General features: G+C 39.0%; 1 protein-coding gene across 1 annotated transcript; it reads left to right on the top strand.

Annotated features, from left to right (window-relative positions):
• The first annotated feature begins 7049 nt into the window (after positions 1-7049).
• Positions 7050-8376, top strand: LOC141839506 (geranylgeranyl pyrophosphate synthase, chloroplastic-like). The gene is made up of 2 exons (XM_074727254.1): positions 7050-7743; positions 7840-8376. Exons 1-2 carry the CDS (start codon positions 7120-7122, stop codon positions 8254-8256), a joined length of 1041 nt encoding a protein of 346 aa, XP_074583355.1. The 5' UTR covers positions 7050-7119; the 3' UTR covers positions 8257-8376.
• The last annotated feature ends 3921 nt before the right edge of the window (positions 8377-12297 follow it).

The raw sequence follows: 12297 nt of genomic DNA, 5'->3' as shown, positions 1-12297 counted from the left end.
TGTTGTAACCATCAACAACACACTCGGATACTTGTCATTTAGATGTGTAGCATCAATTCTGATTAGTTTGCGTAGATAGAACCTGAATACTCTTTGACAAGCTTCAAAAGCTCAAAAATAACATTGTAACTAATTATCACCGTTCCTGTATAGTGTCACATAAGTTTCAAGATCCCTTACTCTTAACTCACATAGATACGATCGAAGATCTCTATATGCCTGATTATAATCTCCAACGACCTTCTTCATCGCTTTCTCCTTGGCTATATATGCTTTTTGTGTGATATGGTCATGCCAAACCTAATTTTTATATCTTATATAATCACACTTAGTTTGTATTGTTCGGTAGAAATACACTACTCTTTAATATAAGATGCTACAAATGAGGAAGAGCATGCTTAATGATTAGTAGTTTTCCTAACAGTGCAACATTGATATTCCTTACATATTTCGTAATAGTGAACTCCGCATCCTCGGGCAACTATTCTCCATGTATACAAGTCATTGAAGTAGACTGCTTTAACTCTATTTATTTGAGTGTCAACTGGGTTACAACTAATATTTTTACACATGACATACTTCACAAGTACATTCTTGAACTCTTGTTGAGATGGAAAAACTTGTCTAATAAAAAATTCATACTCATCTATTGCCTCTCCAATTGGCCTTTGTAGCAATCATGAATTCAGAATATATGGATCATCAGCTATTGAGAACTCCTCCTCTAAGTCACTGTACTGCTCTAAGGGAAATTCATATTATTCAATTTGCATATCATCAACTAAGAGTTCTTGTACATCTATATTGCATTGTAATTGCTCTGTAATCTGAATATGATGATCTTCCTTCTCACTCCAAGTCAGCTCAAAGTAGTCTACAAGTTTCATACAAGTATTAGGAACCTCATCTTCTAGGTTACTTGCTTCTTCATTTAGATCAAAAATCAAATTGCTTGTATTTTTATTTGTGTTCCTCACACTAGTATACCCAAAAGAAGATGAAATATTAGTTTCAAATACTACTACATTAGCTCCCTGTCCCATTGTAAAATTTGCATCAAGCATATTCTATATCTCAGAGAGAATTTTTTCAACAATATGATCGTTCTTGAAAAAAAATTACAAACTAAGTTAGCAAAGTTACAATGTTAGAATAAAGTGGTCTATAATTCAAAAAGCAAGCGACGATATATATGGTGTGCATATTAGATTTTCATAATTGATTAGTGGGTTTTGACTGAAACTCACTAATGAACCTAAGCTGTTTGGATTTCTATAACATTGCAACCACTAAGAAAAGTTGAGCGAGTAGAGGGTACATATGATGTCAAACTTTAATGCTGAGCAACAAACAACATGGGTCTAGTGTCAGAAGATCAACACTACCCTAGACATGGTCTGATCCCAAATTGGGCCCAACATGGGCCTGATCTCCCAGAGACGAATACTTCATTATAGTTGAAAGTTAGCATAATAGTGGAACACCTTCGAAAAGCTCGAAATAAGCAATGGAGGATACTGTTGGACTCTTTGCAACATCGAAACCCCACAGGACCTAAAATGGATGTCGTCAGACTTGTCTATGTTGATAAGTGAGTTTTGATTGAAATCTACTGATAGACCTAGACTATTTGGATTTCTACAACCTTGCAACCACTAAGAAGGGTTGAGCAAGGAGAAAATACATATGGTGTCAAATTTTGATTCTGATTAAGGAACAACATGGGCCTAATGTCAGGAGATCAACACTACCATAGGTCTGATTTGATCCTAGGTCAAGCCCAACATGGGTCTAATCTCCTAGAGACCAGGACCATATTTTAGATTAAAGTTAGCATAATAGTTGAGCACCTCTAGAGAGCCCGAAATAAGTAATGGAGGGCACCGTTAGACTCCTTGCAACCTCGACAATCCACAGGATATGAAATAGGTCCAATTGGAATTGTTTAGGTCAATCAGTGAGTTTTGACTGAAACCCACTTATGGACCTAGGCTATTTGGATTTCTGCAACCTTGTAATCACTAGACAGGATTGAACGAGGAGAAGGTACATATGGTATCAAACTTTGATTCTCAGTAATGAACAATGTGAGCTTGATGTCGGGAGATCAATACTACCACGAACCTGGTCTGGGCCTGGTCTCCCGGAGATCATGACCACGTTTATTTTAGTTGAAAGCTAACACAATAGTGGAGCACTTCCGGAGAGCCCAAAATAAGTAATGGAGGACACCATATTGCGAGTATTGCTCTATCAATCTTCCTTATACAGTGATGGACAACATAAACACCATTGTGTACACCGTATTTTTACACATTACAGATAAATTTTATAAACAGTAGCAAATACTATACGTACATCACTAAATCTTTATATGTCTTCTTCAACAATATTTAATCTTGCTTCAAATTTTTCCTTCAATGTCGATGTTCTTCAATGTCGTTGTCCTTCGATGCTGCCTCAACGCCTTACAATAATACTCCCGCTTTCTACTTACTCCCACTTCTGTTTACTCTTTTGCAATCCCACCAAACTTCATGTTCGTGATGGTGTTGCATTTATAATAGCAGGAAGAGGTATAGTAAACACGGAACTCAATGTCACATAGCGAAGAGAGGAGCTAGGGAGAAAGATGATGAGTTGGTCACATGTATCTGAACCACAGAAATTACTTTCAAATTAATTTTTTTGAAAATGTAGCTTGGATGCATTGGAAAGCGGCATGTGGAAAGCTAATGTTGACGGGAGGGGTAGAACGGGAAGGGCATCACAAGTAAGTGTGTCCTTTGGTTATTCTCAAAGTATGATGTGTGATTTAAGATTTTTTTAAATCTTTGTACGAATCCCCTTGCTTAGAAAATCCGTCTCACTTTTTACCATCATATCATATCATAGTCCGCAGGCAATTAAAAATGAAAGTCACGAGTGGTAGATTTACAATAATAGAACACGGTTTGAATCCTCATGGGTGCATACCCTTGGGTAATTAATTCCTCCCACCTAAAAGAATACTGTGATTTACCACAAAAGGAGGCAAAATGAAGGCCAACAACATTCTAAAAACAATGACAATTGGGCGTTGTTTGTATACTTTTGCTCGCCAAATTATTTAAACTGCAATAAGAAACATACAACGATATATTTAACAAGTTCGATTAGAAATGTCCTATTCAAGTTAATTGTTGTTTCAATTTGACGCCGAGCATTTTTCCCCCCATTAAAGAAAACAATCGTTGAAATATGGAGCCTATTGAAAAGAAGGCGCTGAGGTGCTTCCTTATCCAGGCAACATGAAGCGGGAGGTGGCTGAGCCCAGAAAAGTAGATGCAAAAATGAGACAAAAGTTTTAGAATCATAGTTTTAAAATGTAAATTAGTGTTGTAAAAATACTTATTTGTCCCCCATTCAAAATTTTCTTTCATATGTTACTCTTGGATGTTATTTATTTCTAAACTACTCTCAAACTGCAAAGATAAAAAAGCTTAACTAACCTATCATTTAAATTACATAGTTATTAATGCATCTCATGATTATTTTTTAAAATAATTTTTAAAAATTTATAATATATTTTTATTGTCCATTCAAGATTTACCTAATAAAATATAGGTAAGTGTCAAAATAGAACTTACATGTAGACAAATTGATTTTCTGGTTGATTGCCCTAAGCAGCCTACTCTATTTTAGCACTAACTGGTCAAGGTGTTGGCTTCTCTTTGCTGAATATTTACATATCTATATTTTGATTTCGACATTAATAAATTAATTTTTGGATAAGGCGAATTAGCACTTTTTCTAAAAAAAATTGTTAAATAAAAAAAAATTTACACGTAGCGATCAACCCAGACGCCTAACATCCTTTTCCATCGGCCACCAGCCGAATTAGCACTTTTCCTAATCATATCTAGGGCGACAGTTAAAATAAAATTTAAAAAGACCCTAAATTATATAAATCATCAACGAATGTCTCATCAAATATTTTATTTCTAAAATACCTCTTATCCAATATGATTATTATTATTAGAACACGTGCAAATTTGAGGGAGAGCGGATGAATAGCTGCGATTATTTCATCTCAATTTTATACTCTTAATTTAAATGCACCATGGAAATTTTGAGTCAAACTTAATATCACATACAAAATACTATTAGTTTTATTTGGTTCATCACCTCCTAAGGTGATTATATCTAAGGTCTAATCCTAACAATTATCATCATTATTCTTCTCCTTCTCAGATATACAAAATAATTTTAAAAGTGAAATATTTGTTTTGGATATTTTCTCATTGCTTTAGATTGTCTCTTGATAGTAGAAAATGCAATAATTTCAAATCCTCAAGAATCGACACTTTCAATTTACCTTAAAACTATCTTTTATAAGTTGTTCGAGTTGATTTCTGTTTAACAATCAATTGTAACCTTTACCGATCAATTGCTTCGCTATAATTCGACTGTTGGCACCTGTAGAATGACTCTTTCCATGCGGTTTGACCACCATCAATTAATTGTTGAGACACAACAATCGATTGATAGCCACTAGTCAAACTGACCAAACAAGTTGGAAAGATTCTATCTGCATGACACTGTCTACTAATTGATTCCTATCACCTAACAACAGATCGGTAACTGAGTAGTTGAACAAACCATTCTGTTCATTATTATAGTTACCACACATACAATCCGACTTGAGCCCGAGTGGGTTGAGGTCGTGGGCGATTGTCGATGCCCGAGTGGGTTGACACCATGGCCGATCGTCGAAGCTGGAGCTGGAGTGGGTTGACGTCGTGGGGGGCTGTCATGTCTCGAGCTCGAGTGGGGCATGACCAAATACTATATATTGAGCTCGAGTAGGTCGTGGCCAATTACTGTGTCTCGACCTGAGTGGGTCGTGGCCAACTATGGTGTCCTGAGCTTGTATGGGTTGACGATGACTGTCGTGTCCTAAGACCAAGTGAATCGTGGCTGACTACCATGTCTTGACTTCGAGTTCTGACACTTACTCGAGTCCTAAGCCAGTGTGGGCCTCTCGAGTGCCTACTTAGTTGAACACCGACTCTAAGTCCCAAGCCCAAGTGGGTTCTTGCGTTCCAACTCGGCCAAACACCAACTTGATTCTCGAGCCCGAGTTGCCTACTCGGTCAAATGTTGGCTCTGAGTTTTAAGCCCAAGTGGGTTGATGAGCACAAAGGGGCATTCCTCGCGGTCGACTGAGCACCCCAAACACATTTTCGAGTGCTCGAACCTCTTGACCCCAAATTCAATGTTTAGGATTTGCTAGTTGATTACTGTTACCAATCGATAACTAGTCCTATTTCAGCCCTTTCAAGGTCGAATTCTCCTCTTGCTTGGTATTTGATTGACCTCAACCTATTAAGGCTTATTTGCCGAACATCTGGTCCACTTGATCTGTTGAGACTTTTCGTTGCCCAATATCTGATCAATCTTGACCTATTGGGACTTCATATGCCTAGTATCTGATCACCCTTGATCTGTCAGGACTTCATCCATGACAAACATCAGATCTTCCTTGATCCGTGTAGACTTTCTATCACTAATTATCTGGTTAATTGTGATTCACTTGGATTTTCTGTCTCGTGATAACTCCATATTGGACTTTCGATCATCAAGTATCTAATCAATCACGACTCACTTGGACTTTTCAAATCTTGTCAAGTATTTGATCAACTTTAATCTACTTGGACTTTCGCTCAACCAATTTAATATATTGATTAATTATCAAGTATCAAATTAACCTTGACCTACTTGACGTCTCTCACGACTAACATATTAATCAAATATCGAAATCCCAACCCGAGTTAACTCGAGCTTATTCAACTTGGTCATCCTTGACCAAGGATCAATTGCATCAACAGTTGTAACAGCTACCAAGGAGTTGTTACAATATTATTTCTGACTTTTAATGTTATTGTAGCAGTTAGCAGCTATGACTATAACACGTAGAAGTCGCTAAGTAATTATTATAATTATTTAAAATTTTTTTAATTAATTTAAAATAATTTTAATGAAGTTTAATAAATTTTGAAAGTTACTAAGGAGTATGTTGATATAATAATGTTCAGAGTTTATAATTTATAATTAAAAATTTTAAGATTTAGAATTTAATCACGTGTGAAGTTATTGGATAGCTGCTATAGTAAACGTAAAAAATTAATTATTTATTAAAATTCTAAATTCTAAATTCTAAATTCTAAATTATTTTAGTTAAAATTATTTTAAACTTTATTAAAATTATTTTAAATTGATTAAAATCATTTGAAAATAATTATAAATAGTTACTTCCAAAAGTTACTAAATAATTATTATACTATCATAATGATATTATATTAAATATTATATGTTATAATAATTAATTGTAATTGCTACATTAGCGCGTTGGAAGTAACGATATTTTTTTTTTGGGACTTTTGACTTATTTTTTGAAAAATAAGTATGATTATGATGATTTTTTTTCTTAATATTTTAATTCCGCCCTTAAAAAAAGAGCAGCAGCATTTCCTGTCTACTACTTCCACTCAAACGCCGGTCAAGTTCCGCCATCCCCAACTCAATCTAGCGGTGCCAGTCCACGCACAACAATCATTGGCCCACGTGGCCGTTGAATTGACCGGCAATGAATGAACCTGGCCAGACTAGAAGACTTATTCAAAAGATACCCGCAAACACATCTTGCTTATCATTTCCCCCTAATTTTGTATGTAATCAATCAATCGGTAGGAATTCAAAGCGAGCGAACAGCGTTCGTTTCCCGGCACCCAAATTTGAAGCGGCTCGTGTTTTCTTCATCTTTCACGTTTAGATGTAGTATTTTGTTTTATTTTTCGTCCCAGATTCTTTCTCAAATTCTTTCATGGCCACTTTGTATTCTTCCCATCGCTCCAATCAATCAGCTTGTCTCTTTGACAAAGACAGGATATGTATTTAATAAGATAAATTGGGTTTAATCGAAAAAAGGCCAGCTGACTGGGCCTGAGTTAGACCGCGTCGCTATATAATGCGCCCACCCGCCTTCCATTCGTCCGCAGAAAGTCTCTACCCACTCGAAGCAGAGCACGAAGCAGGCGGAGGCAGCAGCGCTTTCCCTGTAGCTCGCAGTGCTTCCCCATGGCCTACGCCACTGCCGCCTGCGCCTACAGCACCAATCTGGCCGCAAAGCCCGCCTCCTCAAGGAGAGCAGCTGGCCCCGCTGGCTTCCGCCCCATGGTCGCCGTCGTGCGCTGCGTCTCCACGCGGCCGGAAACCGCCGGCCTCGTGGTGGAGAAGTTCAACCTCAAGGAGTACATGGAGGAGAAGGGTCGCAAGGTGAACGAGGCCTTGGACCTGGCCGTCCCCCTTCGCCACCCGGAGGTGATCCACCGCTCCATGCGTCACTCGCTCCTCGCCGGCGGCAAGCGCGTCCGGCCTCTCCTTGCCATCGCCTCCTGTGAGCTCGTCGGCGGCGATGAGAAGGCCGCGATGCCTGTGGCCTGCGCCTCCGAGATGATCCACACCATGTCGCTCATCCATGACGACCTCCCCTGCATGGACAACGACGATCTCCGCCGCGGACAGCCAACAAACCACGTCGTCTTCGGCGAAGACACCGCCATCCTCGCCGGAGACGCCCTTCTGTCGTTCGCCTTTGAGCACGTCGCCACCAGCACCTTCGGCGTGGCGCCGGAGCGCGTCGTCCGCGCCATAGTTGAGCTCGGGAACAGCGTGGGCTCCGAGGGCCTTGTGGCCGGCCAGGTATTCATCAATTGAAATTTAAAAAGTTAAGCTTCTCCAATCGATCAATTTCTTTTCATGGAATTCACCTCCTCTCTGCTTCATGGGCGATGCCAGATTGTGGACATTACGTGCGAGGGAAAAGTGGTGGACAAGGACGTGCTCGAGTACATCCACATCCACAAGACGGCAAGGCTGCTGGAGGCGGCGGCCGTCTGCGGGGCCATCGTGGGCGGCGGCGATGAGGAGGAAGTGGCGCGGATCCGGAGCTACGCCCGCTGCGTTGGGCTGCTGTTCCAGGTGGTGGACGACATCCTGGACGTGACGAAGACCTCGGAGGAGCTGGGAAAGACTGCCGGGAAGGACCTGGCCAGCGACAAGACCACCTACCCCAAGCTGCTCGGCCTCGACGGCGCCCGGGACTTCGCGCAGACGCTCGTGCGCAAGGCTGAGGGAGAGCTCGCCGTCTTCGACGCCGCCCGCGCCGCGCCACTCTACCACCTCGCCCGATACATAGCCTACCGCCAGAACTAGTTAATTCGATCCGTTGTTGCGTTGCCCCCGTATCGCGCGACTTTGAGCTAAAGATCGCTCGATCCATAAGATTTTAATCACTTCTTTAATCACCATTTCTATCTTTTTTGTTTTCTTATTCGTTACATAAGATTTCGAGATCCCAAAGAGAGAGAGAGAGCACGCTGACGCGCGATGGCTCGATTGCTTAGTGACTGCAAATATTGTGGAATATTTGTTCTGTTCCTAATAACAAAGTATTGGCGAGCACCATTCAATAAGGAAGAAACTCTTCTTCTCGTCTCCATTGATTAAGCAACAGCAATCGGTTCTTCTTGGAAAAACCAACGTCACTCACCGTCGCTGCGTAATCTAACTCCTTCATTCACATTCTCCTCATCAGAATCCTACAAAAACTTGGCATACGATGCGATCACATAGCTGCCATCAATTTGAACAGGAGCAGCTGGTTTCAGTTCGATCTAGGGAAAAGTGGTGGTGGTGTTTATTATCAACGTTACCAGTCGTCAGGAGCAGCTTTCAGCTCGAGGAGCATCCCTGCTACCTTCCTAGATCAAGCCTGCGTACAGAGAGCTAGAGATCACGCCAGGGTTAAAAGATCAAGACGGCCGTGTCAACACAATAATTACAATTCTTTATTAATATATATCTGTTAATTGACTGAACTTTTATTAAAATGTCAATTGATCACTCTATCAATTGACCGAGTATTACAATCTTCTATAAATTATATCCTCGCATGTATTAGCATGTAATTTTTTATTTCAAACATAAGTTTACTTCTTCAACGACAACGACAACGACAACGAAGTAATCAAAATCAATTTGATTTCATATAATTCTTCATCAACTATATAAAATTTAATTATCTTATTAAATTCAATAAAATTCTTTAGGATAGAAAAGAATAAAATCTAATTATCTGGTATTTAATGATGTTATGTATTAATTATAAAAGGATATAGAAGCAAGAGTCTAAGTGTATAAATAGGGACTTTATATGATGATCAAAAAGTACAATAAGAAAGTCTCTCTTTCATTCTCTATTTATACTCTCTCACGAAGGCTCTTTTATATTCTTGTTTCCTCATCCTAGATCTACTAAATTTCAATAAATCTGGTATAAGAGTCATATACACCAATAATGTAGACAAGCTCTCTCCAAGTGTCAAAGTTAACCGAAGATAACTACAGAATGTGAAATATACCAATGGAGGCTCTATTAAGATCCCTTGATGTATGAGACCTTGTGGAGACCGACTATATTATAGCCAAAACAAGTGATAGAAATGAGCAAGCTCTTAAGATGATGAAGAAAAGAGAGAAGACCTTATTCACTATCTATCAAGGAGTAAATGAAGCCACTTTTGAGTTGATTGCTTTAACAACAATGTCATAAGAGGCTTGGGAGATATTGAAGGTAGCATATGATGGAGCAGATAAAGTAAAGAAAATTCGCCTACAAGCCTTTCAAGCTCAATTTGAAGCACTACAATAAGAGAATTAAGAAATAATTCTAGTTATTTCTCCCAAGTTATCTCCATTATTCATCAAATAAGATGAAATGGCGAGGAGCTAAAAAATATTCGAGTTGTAGAAAAAATCTTAAGATCTTTAGACTTGAAGTTTGATTTCGTAGCTGTGGCAATCGAGGAATCAAAAGATTTGGAGATAATGGTTGTGGAAGAGCTTATGGGATCCTTTCAAGCATATAAATAAAGAATATTGAAGAAAAGTGAAAGAAAAACTTTGGAGCAAACATTCTAAGCCAAACTATCATTCAAGAAGAATGAATCATACATAAGAGACCCTCAACAAGGAAGGACTTCTACACGGAGATGAAGAGGTGGTCGTACTTCTAACTTCAATGAGCACACTCAAAATTAGAATGATCGAAATGAAGATAATCAAAAAGGACATGGACATGGAAGAGGTCGTGGTAGAAGTCAAGGTTAAGGTCGTGGATAAGGTAGAAATACTAGATGAAGGTATGATAAAACTAAATCTCGATGTTGCATTTGCAAGAAGTATGGTCATCACTATAATGAATATTGGTATAACACTAACAATGGAGAAGAAATAGTAAACCTTGTTAATAAGAAGATGGACAATGAAAGACCAATATTGTTGATGGAATGTGATGGGTCAGAATTTGTCCAGCTTATTACATGATTCCTAGACATAGGAGCATCAAACCATATATGTGTGGGAGGAAGGAGCTTTTCACAAAGCTCGATAAGGGGCAAATAGGCAATATCACCTTTGGAGATCTCTCACAAAGGTCAATTAAAGGAAAATGTGATATTATGTTTGAATTGTAAAATGGAAAAAAGGTATGCATCTCAAATGTTTATTATGTTCCCGATATCAAAAATAATCTTTTGAGCATTAATTAATTATTGAAGAAAGGATATGATATACAAATGAAGGACTTGACTCTTGGTGTTCGTGATAAGAGTAATAATCTATTACTCATGTCACAATGGCCAAGAGCAGAATGTTCCCACTGAAATTGAGCATCAATGAAGGAAATTGCTTCAAGACAAGCACTATGGATAGTTCCATTCTTTGGCATCTTCGATATGGGCATCTAAATTTTGAGACATTAAAACTACTTTCAAAAAATAACATGGTATTTGGATTGTCAAAGATTGAAAGTTCCAACCATCTATGTAAAATATATGTTGTAGGAAAGCAGTAGGGGAAACCATTTAAAAAGTATAACATGAGATGAGCATCTTCACAACTTGAACTTGTGCATTTCGATGTTTGTGGACACATCAAATCTATCTTTACTGGTGGAAACATGTATTTCTTGACTTTCACTGATGATTATAATGGAAAGTATATATGTTGAAAGAGAAGAAAGAAATTTTCATCAAATTTAAGCAATTTAAAATTTTGATTGAAAAATAAAGTGGATATCAAATAAAATATCTATGAACAGATCGAGGAGGTGAATACACTGTAGGATAGGTGGGCGCGCTAGAGAGGAGGTAAATAGCAATCGTCGTTAATTTGTTCGTTCGTTACTAACACAAAGACTGGCAGCAGATATTATAAAAATAAGCAGGGGACTCGCGGATTTACTTGGTTCCTAACCCCCCAGGGTTAGTACGTCCAAGGCCTATGCACGGGAAGACGTTTGTCCACTAATGATCTCCTTTTCAGACCTTTGTCTGGAGGCAGAGAAATACATCTTACAGTCCAAAATATATAAAATGCAAGCACAAATTATAAGACTAAAATGTAATAACAAACTCTTGAGACGGTCGATCTGGAAGTCTTGAGCACAGCGCACCCTTCCTAGAGCTTCCCCGATCGCACGAGCAAGATCCGTTCGCGTTCAACAACATTGCAAGATGAAGAGTATGGAGAATTAGATATTTTCCTTGTGATGCACGTTGAAGCTCTTATATAGACTCTTCCAGGAACTTAGATTCTTATCCGGGTGCCTGGAACTGATTCGATCCGATCTCTTCGATTTTTATCGGGACCGATTCTTCTTGATCTGGACGTCTAGACCACCAGGTTCGCCTAGACCGTCCAGCGCCTGGAGTAACATTTGGGTGTCCGGATCCAATCAACTCAAGTTTGACTTGAGTTTATCCCGAGCTTGGTTCGGCTACTTCTCTAATGCTTCCTTCGTCTTGCTTTCAGCTCCTGGTTCCTACAAGATAAGCATACAAACACGCAAGCAATCTAAGCCTACCTGTAGTTTGTCTAACCTACTAGACTTAGCTGTAGGTCTAACCTACTAAGCTCACTCATGCCTAACTTCCATTTAGAACTAGTCGCTTCCATAGGTAGACTTTCCACTTGCCAAAACATCCAATCATCTTTGACCTGTTTGGACTTTTCTTTGTCTAATCTCCAGTTAGGACTAGTCATTTCCATAAGTAGACTTCTCATCTATCAAACATCCGATCACCCATGATCTGCTTGGACTTTCCCTTGGCTACTTCCAGTTAGGTCTTCCTTGCCCAGCTTCACTCACTAGGACTTCTTGCCCAGCTTCTAATCAGGACTTCCTCCCCAGCT

Source organism: Curcuma longa, chromosome 11 (assembly GCF_044706935.1).
Source record: "Curcuma longa cultivar G26 ecotype Majalengka, Jawa Barat chromosome 11, ITB_CL_G26_1.1, whole genome shotgun sequence".
NCBI lineage: Eukaryota > Viridiplantae > Streptophyta > Magnoliopsida > Zingiberales > Zingiberaceae > Curcuma > Curcuma longa.
Note: the sequence above shows the minus strand (reverse complement) of the source record. Positions and strands in the feature narration are given on the sequence as shown.

Bases quoted from the DNA above. Each gene is read 5' to 3' on its own strand.
- LOC141839506 (XM_074727254.1), top strand. From the start codon at position 7,120: ATGGCCTACGCCACTGCCGCCTGCGCCTACAGCACCAATCTGGCCGCA. The intron at 7,744-7,839 runs GTATTCATCAAT...GGGCGATGCCAG, and splicing joins AGGGCCTTGTGGCCGGCCAG to ATTGTGGACATTACGTGCGA.